Here is a 16,481-nt window from a genome sequence, read left to right on the forward strand (position 1 = left end):
AACATGTTAGTAATGACGAAACAAAGTTAGACTAATGTCGTGACTAACATGCTAGTAATGACGAAACAAAGTTAGACTAATGTCGTGACTAACATGTTAGTAATGACAGAGAAACAAAGTTAAACTAATGTCGTGACTAACATGTTAGTAATGACAGAGAAACACAGTTAAATTAATGTCACTAACCTGTTCATAATGACAGAGAAAACCAATTAAACCAATGACGTCACTAATATGTTGGCAATAACGAAAGAAAGTTCTCCTAATGACGTCAATGACAAGTTAAGAATGACAAACCAAGTTAAACTCATGACTAACATTAGCTAGCAGCTACGCACTACGCGTCAGATCTGCTTTAAACACCCCGTTTTGTTTCACAGAACTGCAGTTCGTTTACTTTTTTCCACAGTCTGTGTTCTTACCTTAAAACTCGGCAGATTTTTGACTTCGTGGGCACAGGCTATACTTTATTTAACACCCAGTTAGCACAACATAAACCACCACAAGCGACAACGTGAAGTGGGCGTGGCAAGCTGCTGTGATGCCTTCAACAACACACGATACTAATACCAGTATTTATTTTCAGTTTCAGCTTTTTGTCATGATTTACTGGTCGTTAGTGAAAATTCTAAGATTAACAGCCATTTTGTACAAAATTAACTAAGTTCTAGTTTATTTCAGTTGGTTGGAAATTCAGGGCTCTTGACTGTGGATTATACAGGACGCTACATCTGGTACGTGAACGCACCATCAACAATTCCGACCGCGTCCGAATATGTTTCAAAGCGACCTTTGTTTTGACTAAGTAATAATATTCCACAAAAGAGTTGAAACTTTATAAAGAGCGTATAGATAATTATTATTATTGCCTACAAATGTAGGCAACGAAAGATAGAATATATCGAATAACCTTGTTATTGTCTAACATCTACATTTATAACCGTTATGCAAACACAGGTGAACACGGCCACACCGGTTGTAGACACGAGTAAGATTTGCAGCCTTCCACAATAATTCAACCAAAAATTTTAAATAGCACATTCCCATTGCCCATTCAGAACCATAGTAACATTGTTCCTATTTTTAAATAAATAACTGGCTACTTTAACAACCATCACACACTGAAGTGTAATTTCCTTGGAAAATAGTACTTTTCTTGTGCCTTTATTTTGAAAGATATTCATACGTTTGATTACCTTCTGGCTTTAGATACCGCCATTCCTCTTCAGACGGAAACACAGTGATTTTGTGCAATATTGTGTAAAGGTAAGGCAGAGGATATGTAAAGTGAATTAAAATACAAGTTCCTGGTGCTGTGAATCTGTCCGTGTAAAACATTTTCACAGTACAAAGTAATCGACCAGTGATTTAGCTCAGAAACAGGAGTTCATATCAGAATGATATCATGGTTAAAAACGAATATGCAGTCTTTATAGGAATAAACGTGAGTTAAGTTAGTTTCATTAAATTACTGGTCGCAGGTGCAAAGCGCCTTTAGTAATAATTCTTTCCTGGTATGAATATTTTGAAAACCCAGTTTATTTGTTTTGTTGCTCTTCTCTGAACCAGTTTGTCTATCTCTCTGGTTTATTTTGGACCTCGTATGGCTCGTCCGTATTCCAGCCTGTTCAGGACTTACATCGTGATTAAAAAAAATGCAGTGCAATGCTGAAACACCCTCCGCTGTATGAGCATAAAAATAGAAACCTTAAAATAGGTCAAGGTAAGCCAGCTTTGAAATTGTTCAGGGTCTGTGTCCCAAGAATGTTCCCTGTGAATCTATTCGCCCTATTGACGTTTCAAATCCCGCGAAACCTTCGGAGAGGTCGCCGCGCTGCCAGATCTCAGTAACATTGAGATCTGCATTGAGACGCTCTGATCATGCTGCACTTTAGCCGCTGCACACGGACAACACCATTAACATCACAACATAAAACTATTTTTATATTGTGCCTAAAACTCTCATGGATATATTCTCTGGGTTTATAGACGTTATTTCGTTTGTTTTATGTAAACGTGAGAATCACAGGCCGTATGCTGAGCACAGACAGATGGAGGCAAAGTCTTCACAATACCCGATGTCCATAAAAATCGATAACATTTCTGGAGTGAGATTATGGAACTCCAGAATGATTATACCCAGTGAAGGGCTTGTTGATCAAGCCAAATGACGCACAGACTAGATTGATTTTTGGAGGGTTATTACACTTACAGATCAGGATTGTAGAGGCGGCGCTAAACAGTGTGGTGGCCGCCTGGTTCAAACCCCACCTTTGCCCATTCTCCAGTATGGAGTTGCATCAGGACTTGCAAATCCACCTCAGATCTGCTGTGGTGACCCGAGTGAAAACAAAGGAGAAGATGAAGTGATTATTGTTTTCTTGTGCAGTGCTGCTTGTTAGAGGGTTAAAACAAGTATTAATGGGTATATAAATACAGTTGCAGGTATTTCGGGAACCTTGTAATAATAAAATAGAATTTGTGTCATTTTATGTAAAAAAAAAAAAAAGTCGTTTGAGTTACACCAAAAATAAATGTTGGTTTATTGATTTACAGGTAATGACTGTATTTTCAAAGTGTTTTGTATGAAATTAAAATATGGTATCTGCAAAGATTGTGTAGTTGTAATATGTCATTGTGATGTTTTCCAGTGACTCTCCTGTGCGTAGGTTGGCCACAGGGTGAGGACAAACTGGCTGAGAGCTATGCTAGCTCCCTGGATAGAGAACATGATCCAGAGCTATGGCAGTGAAGACAGGACCACTGGAAGCCCCCTGAAGGCTCACATCACTGGGATAAGTGAGCTGTCCGACTCCCAGGCCCAAGATTCTGAGGACCCCAGGAAGCTAATCTTTCTGTCTGATGGTGTGGTCCAAATCCCTGCTGTTTTGACTAAATCAGCTTGGGAGCATCTTCAGGAGAAAGAGGACCGTGAGTGCTTCAACAGTCTGGTCAACACCACTGTGTGCATTCAAGACTACAGTCTGCAGTTTCATTTGGCTGTAGAACAAACCAGGTGCAGATTTGTCTTATCAGTTGGGTTGCTGGCCACAACAGCAGCCGGCCCAGTGAAGGAAAAAACCCCGTGCTGCACCAGCCTGCCATCCGTCAGGCTCCAGATCTGTAAGGTGTGGAGGTCCCTGCTGGGTCAGGGACAAGCTGAGTCTCAGCAGAGCCAGCTAGCATTGGACCTGTCTGACCTGCTGGGTGAGTGGCAGCACGATGTTCTGCATTTTGTGCTAGAGGATGTTCAGAACAGGTTGAAGGTGGACACCAAGCACGCAGTCGGCCCACAGCCCTCCACCTCATCCTGTAATCCAAGTGTGATCTGCAGAGACGCACTCGTGGCCACAGCCTGGGACATGGACAGAGTCCGAGATAAGGGACAGGAATCTTTCAGCATTCCAATAAAATACCTTCTTATCCCACAAGAAGCTACACAGCAGCAAAAAGTGTCAGATCTTCTTACTGCTTCTGATGACAAAAGGACAAACCTCCATCGTGCTTGCAGACGAGCAGAGACTGTCGAGGCTTCTGTTGAGGTCAGAGGAAGACTTAGCAGGTCAGCAGGGCTCCAGCCAGATCATCAAGCCAGTGAGGACCTCAGCCTTCCAGAAGACATGGTGCTTCATGAGGACGTGCTTACAGAGGTGAGTGACAGTGACCTCACGTCTTTATCTAACCCTTGGAACACATTTCCTCGTCCCTGTGAGACAGCCGGCAGAGACGCTACTCCAGAAGTCGCATTGGTTTTCCAGCAGCCCCTTCACAAACCTGCTGAAACCCGGACCAGCACCCAGCTTTACGCCCACAGCTCAAAGGAGACACCGACATCAGTGCAGAGCAAAGGAGAGCTCAGCTACTTCCCTCCATACCAGAAACCGCCACCCTCAGCTTACTCGCCTTCAGCTCCTGCCAGTTTGCGAGAACCAGTCACCCGACTTTGCAACACGGTGACAGCTGCAGACATTTTGACCCACATGTCCCAACAAAACTTGACTTCGGACCAACAGAGTAAGACCTTTCAGATGCAGAAGGAGAATACTGAGAGAATACATACGAGGTCAAAGGAGCAAAGGATGGCACCCACACCAGATGCTCCCATAATTACGGGTGGGGAGGGAGAGGAGACTAAAATAAGTCAGAGCCCTCCATCATGGCTTTTTGAAACCCAGACACCATCTGTGGCTGAACAGACCGGCAATAACAAGCACACACAGAGTGCCGGCAAAGTCCAGAGAGGAGCTGCCAGTGTTCACAGTGACTGTAAGCCCTTTGCTTACTCTTACCACATTTCCAGCCAGACCACGGCGGCTTTCAGCCGGTTCAGAGTGACAGACAACTTGCTGCACTGGGCTGTTAAGTACCTGGTTGGTTCCAAGCAGACAGACGATGCCCACAGCTCAGCGGTACCAGTCGCCTCTGGTCAGGGGTCAGGTGGTGTCTGACGGGACTCAAGTAATACACAGTAAAATCACCAGTGTAAAACTAACACTGGTGATTTTACTGTGTAGTCACGAGTTTGGTCCTGTTGACCCTTAAATCTGATCAGAATTTACTGCCGTGTTGCAGATGAAATATTGTGCAGAATATAAACGTCCCACCACCTGTTTGTCCAAGACGCCCCCCTCTGTGCCTAACATGTGATCCACACTGAATAAAATTCTATTTTTAATATTTGCTATGTAGTTCTCTGTTTGTCCAGATGATGTCCTCAGACACCAGGAGTACCTGGTTTTTACTCTCCATCTTTATCCAAGAGGAAGTTTCAGGTTGGCAGGTTGTGACATCACAACCTAACTTTATTTATTTATTTATTTTGTAACCTTTTCAAGTGCCTGTTCTGCTCTTAATTTTAACATGTTTTTTCCCACAAGTTATGATTTCACAAATGAAACAGTGACTACAGCTTGCACCCATTTTGCACACATAGAAAAACAAGGTTCTTTTATCACTGACAGCAAAGGATGATTTATTTCCTCATACTTTTGTCAAAATTTGTCCATTTTTAAAAATTCATTCTGATGTCCGTTAAGCAGGTACACCTGGTGAAAGGCTCATTTTTACCTCCACCAATGAAGTTGTTAGATAATATCTGTGTTAATTTTGTTATTTGGAAGTTCCGAGAAATATGTTAAGTTTTACTCTATCATGTGTCCAGGGGAGACCACCCCCTGTTGGTGAGAGCCAGTAACAGAAATGTGAGACTAAACCACACCCATGTTAACACCCACATTGTATAAAAGTGTTGTACAAGTTACTTCATGTCCCTTTCACAAGATGGACGCTGTCTGTGAGGGTCCCAGGCCTGGTTTCTAACATGACCTTGAATAAACTCAAAATGAGGAATACAATGGTTTGGTTTTTGGTAAGGGGCGGAATTTTACATAAAAGAACCAGGTTGAAATAACAAAGTTGGAGGAACTTGTTTTTGCCCCTGTTTGTTTTTGAACAGCCTGGAGCCCACAATTTTTCACATATCGTTATGAACTTTTTACAGATGATTCATATCCTGATACACAAAAAGTCATTCAATTTTCAAGGTCAAAGGTCAAAATCAGGAAAAAAATTGGAAAACTCCCTGGTCCAAATCAGCAAAGCAACTCAAAGCCCTCCTAACTGAGCCTAAAATTTCCTGGCAAGGAATCTTAGCTTAAGTGAGCCAGCAGGTGTCTGAGAGAAACTTTAAACTCAGCGCGCAAAACTACACTTGACATGATCACTCCCACCTATATTAACCCCCACCACCACCCAAAGAAAATGTCACAATCATACTGAAAGGTATACTACATTATTTGTCTGAACATAAATATTCCAAAAAGGTATAGTTTGGTGATCTATGACTGAATGTTATGAGGTAAAAACAGCAAGAATGGTGACAAAGGTCAGCTTTAGATGTACAGGGGTCAGAAGTTAAAGTTGCTCCAAATATTGTAAAATGTGATGCAAATTATTGGTTAAGTTTTAAAAAGGAATAGTTTGCACCATGTGTCATGCTTAGTTCATGTTACAGGGTAGCATGTCACATGTCATCAAATCCAATGGACGTCGACATTGTTTGATCTTTACCTTGCAGACCATTTAAAACAAAACTATTCCATGTATTAAGCAGAAGTAAAGAAATTACATCATATGCATCATATTTGACCCCTTAAGTGTCCGCCCTCAAATGAGACAGAGCTGCCCAATACAGACAGAGTAATTACGGCAGGACTTGAGTTATCATGGCGACGTCGGATGGATGTTTCTTTTTTGTTGTGACTGTGACTATGACCATGACTATGTGTAATGGAGGCCAGCAGGTGTCGCTGTGCAGATGTAGTTAGTAAACCTCACTCCCAACAGCTCAAAAGGATTCTCTGGTCACAAGGCCAGAGCCCTGGGTTTGCCTTCTGGTTAAAGAGTCCAACTCCCATGCCAGAGATTGTGAGTTCGCGTCCCGAGGGGAGTGAATGGGCGGAGTCATAACAACAGAATGCAGAGTGCAGCCGCTACATATGTCAGTTACAAAGTTCGACAAGCTTGTTATGTTGTGTAATTGTTTATCTGTCGCCATGAGTGCAATAAAGGGAATTAATTGATTTATTCTGCCAAATCATCTCTAAGCTAGCTAAGTCTGTTGTACATTTATGTGCTTGTACACTGTAAACTTGTTAAATGTTATTGAGAATTTATTCAGTATTGTTCATCTTTTATTTTTCAATTTATATAGCGCCAAATCACAACAAAGTTGCCTCAAGGCACTTCACACAAGTAAGGTTCTAACCTTACCAACCCCAATTAGACCCAACTCAGAGGGTGACCCTCTGCTTGGGCCATGCTACCGACACACTTGACAATACAGGAAATTATACAGGAAATTTTAGGAGTCCATGCTTGTGCACAAGACGGGAGGGTTGCAGAAGAAACCACCCACTCCCGTCTCTGGATGGAGCCGCACCTCAAACAGAGAGAAAAAACACAGAATCAGGCACCAGAAAGACAACAAATACAGTGTAATTTGTCAACATTAAGCAACAATAAAAACAGAAGAAATACTAAGGTGATCACCAGCCACTCGCCCTAAGCTTCACTAAAAGACCCAGACTCTAGATAAAGTTGAGGACGCGGCACGCTCCGTTTAATAATAAAATGAATTTAAAAGGGTAAAAAGCGTAGTAACATGCTATGCCAGTATGCTAGTCTGGATTTGAAAGGCTGTACAGAATCAGAGAGAGATCATTCCACAGAACGGGGGCACGATAAGAGAAAGCTCTGTAACCTGCAGACATTTTATTCACCCTAGGGACACAAAGTAGTGCTGCACCCCGGTACATAGTGTTTAACTAGGTCAGCTAAGTAAGGTGCTCGTCTGTGAATAATTATATAGGTTAGTAACAGAATATTAAAATCTGATCTTACAGGGACAGGAAACCAGTGAAGAGACGCCAAAATGGGTGTAATGTGGTCAAACCTTCTGTTTCCTGTCAAACGTCTGGCAGCGGCATTTTGAATCAATTGGAAAGCCCTAAGGCTGGACTGCGGTAAACCAGAAAACAGAATATTGCAGTAGTCCAATCTTGAAGAGGCAAACACATAGAGTCTCAGCATCAGCCATAGACAGGATGGGACGAATCTTCGCTATGTCGCAGATGGAAGAAAGCAGTCCTCGTAATATCTCTAATGTGGAGGTCAAAGGACAATGTAGGATCAAGAATTACACCAAGGTTCCTCACTTTGTCAGTGTGATGTATAACACACAAGCCTAGGCGAAGCATTAGCTGGTCAAATTTATGCCGATGTCTCACTGCACCAAGAAGCATCATTTCAGTCTTATCAGAGTTTAAAAGTAGGAAGTTTCTAGACATCCAACTTCAATTGCTAGACATCCAGCTTTTCACTGATGCAAGGCAATCTTCTAAGGATTTTATCTGGATGAGTTTACCAGCAGTTATCTGCATGTATAACTGAGTATCATCAGTATAGTAATCCCAAAACACTGCAAAATGTGCCCAAGGGGGCTATATAAAGGGAGAAAAGCACAGGGCCTAAGACAGACCCCTGTGGAACCCCAAATTTCATGTCACTAAGGTTAGAGGTAGTGTTATTGTACTGTATTGTACACAGTGAGAATGACTGGTCAGATATGATATCAACCATCCAAGAGCATTCCCAGAAATCCTAAAGTGATTATCCACCCTTTCAAGTAGAATATGATGATCCACGGTATCAAACCCAGCACTAAGCTCTAACAGCACCAGAACCGTAGTGGTGTCCGAATCCATTGCAAGAAGGCGATCATTCATCACTTTAGTGAGAGACATCTTTGTGGAATGATATTTTCTAAAAGCAGACTGCAGTGGTTCAAAGAGATTATTCTCAGTAAGGTGGTCCACGGGGTGCTGTGAAACCACTTTTTTCCAGAATTTTAGAGCAAAATGATAGATTTGATATTGGCTAATAGTTTTTCAATATACTAGGGTCAAGATTAGGTTTCTTAAGTAATGGTTTAATCACTGTACATTTGAAACATTTAGGAACAGATCTAGAAGTTAAAGAAAGATTAAGAATTTCCAGCACAGTCGACCCAAGAGTGGGCCACAGGTCCTTTAACAGTTTTGTTGGTATAGGCTCAAATAAGCAGGCTGTGCTTTTTGTAGACGTTACGAGTTTCGGCAGCATGCCTTGAGAGATACTATCAAATTCTGCAAATGTAGGTAAAACTTCAGTGATGGCACCCACCTCAATAGCAGGGTGTAGTGGCTGGGTTCAGGCAAGCTGGCATACAGTATGTTTAACCAAATGTCATCTATTTTCTTCTTGAACTATTCCAAGAAATCTTGTGCTGTAAAAAGAAAGCGACTTACAGGTGGTTTTCCATGAATAAGTGTTGCCACCATGTCGAACAAGAACTTTTGAGTTATGCTTGTTTGTTGATCAAATCAGAGTAATACGCCCGCTTTGTAGCCATGCTAATAGTCTAAGATAGCGTCACGCCACGCAAGGTGGAATACTTATAATTTTGAACTACACCATTTTCGTTCTTGACCTCTAGCCATATGCTTGAGGTCACACTAGTAATCAGTAAACCAAGGTGACTGTGTTTTGTGGGGTGCGGTTTTAATACAGGTGGCGCAATCATGTTAAGTGTAGTTTTGAGTGCTAAGTTTAAACTGTCCACAAGACTGTCTACTAATTGAGCATTTTCCAAATGTGAAGCTAAGATATCAGGCAGTCTAGCTTTGAGTTCAGTCGTAGTTGAGGAGTTATTGTGTTGCCACAATGATAAATAAGGTTGTTGTTCCACAAAACATGGCAGCGAAACTGTAAAGTTAATAATTGAGTGATCAGAGACCACTGATGCAAGAGGCATGATGCTAATATTTGTGACAGCAATACCACACTCGAGAACCAAATCCAGGGTATTTCCACTAATGTGCATCAAATCCTGAATGCACTGCTGGAATCCTAATACATCTATAATGTTCAATAATGATTTGCAGAGGGGGTAAAAAGGCTTACTTATATGAATGTTTAATTCATCAGCAATCAGAATGCTATCTGCACGGGTTGACAAATTAGAGATAAACTCACCAAATTCATCTAAGAATTCATAGTATGGGCCAGGGGGCCTATAAACGATGACAAAGTAGCACAGTTGATTTTAGTGATTTTTATACAAATTCCCTGCTTGAAGATCTTTAAGCTCTAACACTGCAATGATTGTGAACCTTGAGGAACATTAAGACTTGGTACAAAGTTTAGTGTTCCACCAGAGGATTACAGTTCAGCAAAAAAAAGGACAAAACTACAAGGCCAAGTAGTTCTTCCCATTCAAGTTTTGGATTATATTTTGGATTTTATCCCATCTATTGGATTTTTGACCTCAATTTTCTGGATGATAATTTGGCCTTTACTCTGCTTTTATTCGGATTTTGGATTATAAACTGAGTCAAGTTTCCCTTTTATCTGACCTTCAAATTCAGCATTCTGAAATTGTTTTCCCATTTTTTATCAATATTATCATTTTGTTTTAATTTTGTCAAAGTTAAAGTTTGCTCTGTATGTCTACACTTGTCAACTCTGCAATAAATTTTCCAACTGCAGACAAAGCACAAGTGTGGACATTGGACTTTTGGATTCTTCTTAAGGAATGGTAATTAAATTGGTTAAGTGTGCTTAACATCAACAGGCTCTGTAAGGTTTTTTTTCTGGTCCTGTGAAAATAACACACCCCTTGGGATCCGCTGTACGGATCACTAAACCATTTTCTAGCACTTTCCAAGAACCCAGATCACTTAGAGGAGAGGTGCCATTAACGGGCGTGGCGTGTGTGTGTGTGTGTGTGTGTGTGTGTGTGTGTGTGTGTGTGTGTGTGTGTGTGTGTGTGTGTGTGTGTGTGTGTGTGTGTGTGTGTGTGTGTGTGTGTGTGTGTGAGACCCCCATCCGCCCTTTCCGATCAGCCTACAACATCCTACTCAAAGCCAACTGATAACTTCTATCAGGAAGGGCCGACCACCAAAACAACACAAAGACAGACAAGAACGAGAGACAAGTGGTGAAGACAATAACTGTGACGTGAGACACCGAGGAGACGGGGCCCCAACCATATGACATACAATGACAAACAACCACACATGAACAAACAGTGACAGCAACAGTCTGTTGTCTAATTAGTGAGCATCCATTGTTATGTGTCGGACGCAGCTCGGAGAACCGACCAGCGTTTGAAGGACCCAGTATGAAATAAGCAGAGCACGGTACAAAGGCTAACTGAATTTAATACATAACAGTGATAATACAGAAAGGTGCGGTCTGGCGTGGTGCGCTCCCAGCAGCGCTAACGGTCCGGAGCCAGAAGCTGTTTCGGACCCAAGGACCCCGCCGACACCCCCCAGGTGGCCGCAACAACCGAGTCTGTGAAAGAAGGAACCATTATGTGAGTCCACACTCTACACACAGAACACTTAAAGGTGTACAAACAGCAAACACTTCCTGGCTTGATTGCTGATCAGCTTCCAACCTGCAGGCATGGAACATCCAGTTCACCAAACTCCACCGCAGTGGAAGCTGATACATGACAAACAGCTCAATACAATAAGGTGTGAGGGACACCACATTTACTGACTGTATAACTGTTAGTCACAAAATCTAACGTACCTCAGGAAGTGTGCTGACGAGCGTGAGACCTCACCCCCTCCTCTTTCACAGACTGTGCATCAAACCTGGATGTTTCTCAGCATCCGCTGCTGATGAGATGGCTCCCGAGACGACGATCTCACCCGTCTGGTCACAAGGTCGAGTCTCTGGCAAATACACACTGTGCACTCCAGTCTTAAATGCCAACATGCTCCAATCCATCCAGATGCACCTCAGCTGTGAGTCCTGATGAGTCGCAGGTGATCAGGGTGAGGTCCTGACAGCCTCAGCAACACAGCCACTCAGTCCCAAATGCACGCCACCTGGGAGGAAAACAAAAAGACAAACAAACCGGCAGCCAGGCCCCCCCAGCCATATAACAGTACCCCACCCTCACGGGAAGCCTCCCGGCGACCACACACACCTGGCCCAGGAGAAACACCCCCCCTCCAGGGACCATGGCTGGAAACCGCGTCTGCGTTCGTCCTCCAACAGACTGGTTGAACTGGCTGCATCTTTGCCCTTGTTTGACAGTCTCAGCACAGGTGTGGCCAGGAGTTCCTACACCTGTGCGGTCAGCCTTTAACCAAACATGTGTGATTAGTCAGAAAACAAAACAACCAAAACATCCCCCCCGCCCCAGGGGACCGTCCCATCAAACCCCAGGGAAGGGGAGAAAGGAAAAACAACCCAACCCAAGCCCACAAACAAAAACACTAAAACACCCCCCCCCCCCCCCCCCCAGAGGACCGTTCCATCAAACCCCAGGGAAGGGGAGAAAAGAAAAACAATCCAAATTTAAGCTCACAAACAAATGCCAAAATACCCCCCCCCTCCTCCCCCCCAAACGACACGTAGGGACCAACACCCCCCAGAGGGCCACCCGCCAGCTCCAGGAGTAATAACCACGGCCGAGGTCCCTCTGGGATCCAACGTCACCCACGGGGACCACCAGCGCCCCCCAGAGGACCACTCGTCAACCCCAGGAGACGCCTCCCCGCATGACTAATGGACCCAGCCCCGGCCGTCCACGGCTAGATGGACCCAACGCCCGTTCCCCCCCAGAGGACACCACAGTCAAACCCTGAGGGCGGAAACTGGGGGAGGGAAAACAAAAAAAACCCCAAACCCCCCCCCCTCCCCTCCCGGGTGCAGCGGCTACCTGGGAAACGCCCAGCACAGCCTAACTGCACCCCTCCAGCAATGCCGACACTACGGCACACCCGGCTGGAGTCAGAGGAGAAGAGAGGGCATAACAAAAAACAAAGAGAAAAAACAACCCAAAGACCACCCCATCACCCCCCAGGGGACCGTACCATCCAACCCTGGGGATGTGAAACAAAAAGAAACAAAGGAAAAAAAAAAACAGACCAACACACAGTTGTTTGGGTCCCTGTTCTCTTTGTGTTTTTTTGTTTTTTGCAAAGGCTACAGGGTCACACCCCCAGACAAATAGTGGACAACAAAAAAGAAAAGCCCACACAAAAACCAACTCAAAAAACACCCACACAAAATGAACTAACACAAAACACATCAGTGAGTTATACCGTCAAGCTCAACCAAATGGAACACACCTGTTCCTACTCAAGAGCTTGACGGTAACGTGATTCAGTCACCACAAGGGGGAACCAGAGTGCTAAAAATGAAAAAACCCCTTGGGCGACAGAAAAAAACAAACGAGCTGCTTTTGTGTGCGCAGCTGAGTGCAACACACAACCAAAATGTGCTCAACTAAATAACGCCGGAGCTGATACAACAGACGCAGTAGTTACCTTTCTCCGGGGAAACGGGGCTATGACTGTAACACAGGAAGCCCAGCGACCCGTGCTAACAGAGCTCCGCCGTGCGCGTGAACCCATTACAAACGCACTCTTGCAGCTCCCATTTACACCTCTTATCCGGTCGGAGTGTGACGCGAAGCCGTCGCCAGTCACACTCCACCACGACCCACGGATAAGGCACAACACAGGAACACGGCTGCAAGAGAGCACAAATTAGTATCCAGTAATGGGTTTCAAACACGCACCTTCCGGGCGGAGAGCCCCGCAACTGATCCGGATAACCACTGAACGTCTGCTGCCGCCTTCCCGGCGCGTTACCGTCTCTGCTACCGCTGGGTCCGTGATGTTTGGCCAGAGACTACTGTTATGTGTCGGACGCAGCTCGGAGAACCGACCAGCGTTTGAAGGACCCAGTATGAAATAAGCAGAGCACGGTACAAAGGCTAACTGAATTTAATACATAACAGTGATAATACAGAAAGGTGCGGTCTGGCGTGGTGCGCTCCCAGCAGCGCTAACGGTCCGGAGCCAGAAGCTGTTTCGGACCCAAGGACCCCGCCGACACCCCCCAGGTGGCCGCAACAACCGAGTCTGTGAAAGAAGGAACCATTATGTGAGTCCACACTCTACACACAGAACACTTAAAGGTGTACAAACAGCAAACACTTCCTGGCTTGATTGCTGATCAGCTTCCAACCTGCAGGCATGGAACATCCAGTTCACCAAACTCCACCGCAGTGGAAGCTGATACATGACTAACAAACAGCTCAATACAATAAGGTGTGAGGGACACCACATTTACTGACTGTATAACTGTTAGTCACAAAATCTAACGTACCTCAGGAAGTGTGCTGACGAGCGTGAGACCTCACCCCCTCCTCTTTCACAGACTGTGCATCAAACCTGGACGTTTCTCAGCATCCGCTGCTGATGAGATGGCTCCCGAGACGACGATCTCACCCGTCTGGTCACAAGGTCGAGTCTCTGGCAAATACACACTGTGCACTCCAGTCTTAAATGCCAACATGCTCCAATCCATCCAGATGCACCTCAGCTGTGAGTCCTGACGAGTCGCAGGTGATCAGGGTGAGGTCCTGACAGCCTCAGCAACACAGCCACTCAGTCCCAAATGCACGCCACCTGGGAGGAAAACAAAAAGACAAACAAACCGGCAGCCAGGCCCCCCCAGCCATATAACAATCCATACCCTAATCTAGAACACTGTAGTGTTAATCCTCTTAAGAGCACCCAAAAACCGAATTGTGGTGACGGCCACAAACGCGACCATCCACACACAGAGACCCAGATCACAGCTAAATATCCGATCACTACTGTGGCTGGTGTGTTGGGTCAAGACAAGAGTACAGAACCTTACCATATGACATGGACCACTCCGGCACGTCAGAAGCCATGCGGCCAGCCACGAGCACCGACGGAAGTGGGTCCAGGATGCAGGGCCCCGGGGGAACCAGGAGAAAAGGGGCAGTGGAAGGGCACTGGGGCCAGGAAAGGCAGCCCCCAGAGCCACCGGGCAGCACAGCAAACCAACAGGGGAGCGGCCCGACAGCGCCGGAACACACCCCTGACACAACCCACAACCCCCCCCCCCCCCCCCCCCCCCCCACGGAGGCACAGGGAGCCACCCCAAACCCAAGGGAAGCACACAGGGGGGTTGGACCCCTTAGACGGAGAGCTGGTCAAGTGCCTCCTGTAACAGGGGCGGCACTCGGGTCAGATCTCACATGTGGTGCCCAAACAGGGACCCGACAGAAGGCTCGTTGGGTCTACAGTGGAACCCCCGCAGAGAGGTATTGCCGGTCATGTGGAACCACCCAGGCAAAGTGGACGTGAAGCAGAGGAAGATGACTGCTGGAACGTCAGAAGGAAGGCAGCCATGCGAGGACGCCCAGAGTCACCAGCTCTGCGAGAGTCTCCGAGGAGAAGCAGGGAAAGGAGTGGCTGAGAAGGGACGGTTAAGCTGAATCCCGAGATTGGCGCTGAATAGCCAACTAGTCTGTCACTCATCCCTGACTCCAGGTACCACGAGAGACTTTGAGGGACAGACGAATTGAGATGAAAGAGACTGCAGCCGTGGGGGTGATAAAGCCAGCAGCAGTGTTAACGACCAACTCAACAACTGTGTGAACGTTGAGGACTGCTGAAGGAAAGAAGGAACTACCAGTAAATTTGTCATGGTAGAAGATCCTGCAGTGACTGCTGCAACCTTGCCTGATGGTGAGGGGGGGATCAGGTAATGTGCAGAGCCCCGACAACCAGCCAGAGCCAGGAGAAGAGGAAGGAGATTCTCAGTCAACATTGTCCACCCTCCGGCTACCCTCCAGGATTGTGCTGTATGGAGACGGATACGACACCTGGACGGGTCCGGTCCAGAGGTATGACAAAAGCTACACTGTGGGAATGACTGAGGAACTCATGAAGAGAAGGATGTGTGAGGCGATGAGAGGATCAGGAGCCTTCCACCCTGGTCGCAAGGTGGAGGGGCAGATGCTGGTAGCAGATGCTGGTAGTCCTGAGGTGCCCACAAGTCCCAAAAACCAAAAATGAAATCCAGAAGTGGCTCGAATGGTGGTGTAAGGTACAAGAAGGGTGGCAAGAAGGTAGGCTAACTGCCACAATGAAATCCTGCTGAAATCCTAATACATCCACAATTTCCATAAATGATTTGCAGAGGGGATCGGAAGGCTTATTTATATGAATGTTGAAGTCACCAATAATCAGAATGTTATCTGCACTAGTTGACAAGTTAAAGATAAACTCACCAAAATCATCTAAGAACTCAGAGTATGGGCCAGGGGGCCTATATACAGTTACAAAGCAATACGGCTGATTTTTGTTCTTCTGACCTTGGCAATACGTAATATCCTGAGCAGAGCGGAGAATCAGATGCTCAAACAAATTATATTTATGACCCTCAACAGCTAATAAACTAAATCTAGATTTATAAATAAGAGCAACATTTCTGCCTTGCTTCACATCATGAAAGATATGACTAAATGTGTACACCGGTGGGCAGGCCTCATTTAAGGGGAGGACAGCTGTAGGTTTAAGCCAGGTTTCACATAACCCAATCATATCTAAGTGGTGATCCATAATTAGATCATTAATCAACAGTGATCTTATGTTAACAAGACCCAGATTAAGGACTTCAGTGGGGTTGATAGTTGGACTGTTTGGATTTAGGGGTGGTTCCAGAGTAGCATCTATAAGATGCCTGGAAGTAGGTTTAAGTTTGAGACATTCCATACAGGTTGTAGGTAGCAAACACAAAATATTTGATATTGCTGGAAGAGCCAGCGGGCCATCCTCAATTTCAATGTCATCCAATGGTAGTAATGGGTATTAAGTTTGCAAAGCATATCCCTCTATGATTTACATAAAGATATGATTTATCATATCTTTATGTAATTATGATTTATGATTTATGGTTTCAATCATAGCAAAGATATGATTTATCATATCTTTATTCTCGTACGAGGTCTGTCCAAAAAGTAACAGACCTTTTTATTTTTTTCAAAAACTATATGGATTTGAATCATGTGCGCTTGCAACAGCCAAGCTTGA

At 45.0% G+C, this 16,481-nt stretch overlaps 2 protein-coding genes across 4 annotated transcripts in view; one reads left to right on the plus strand and one right to left on the minus strand.

Annotated features, from left to right (window-relative positions):
- Positions 1-16,481, minus strand: part of gan (gigaxonin) — a 130,992-nt gene that overhangs the window by 110,715 nt on the left and 3,796 nt on the right. For 2 of the 3 annotated variants that reach the window (XM_034175728.1, XM_034175726.1), the window contains exon 1: positions 423-579. The exons of the other annotated variant lie outside the window; for it this stretch is intronic. The gene's annotated coding sequence lies outside the window, so the exon portion shown is untranslated. Of the gene's footprint in view, positions 1-422; positions 580-16,481 lie in introns of those variants that run through there. 3 annotated transcript variants of the gene reach the window in all.
- On the plus strand, positions 1,227-4,454 carry acd (ACD shelterin complex subunit and telomerase recruitment factor). The gene is made up of 2 exons (XM_034175724.1): positions 1,227-1,266; positions 2,652-4,454. Exon 2 carries the CDS (start codon positions 2,706-2,708, stop codon positions 4,446-4,448), a length of 1,743 nt encoding a protein of 580 aa, XP_034031615.1. The 5' UTR covers positions 1,227-1,266; positions 2,652-2,705; the 3' UTR covers positions 4,449-4,454.

The sequence above is a fragment of the Thalassophryne amazonica genome, chromosome 8, assembly GCF_902500255.1.
Source record: "Thalassophryne amazonica chromosome 8, fThaAma1.1, whole genome shotgun sequence".
In the NCBI taxonomy this organism is placed as follows: Eukaryota; Metazoa; Chordata; class Actinopteri; order Batrachoidiformes; family Batrachoididae; genus Thalassophryne; species Thalassophryne amazonica.

Excerpts from the sequence above, each read along its gene's own strand:
- acd (XM_034175724.1), top strand. The coding sequence starts at position 2,706 with ATGCTAGCTCCCTGGATAGAGAACATGATCCAGAGCTATGGCAGTGAA.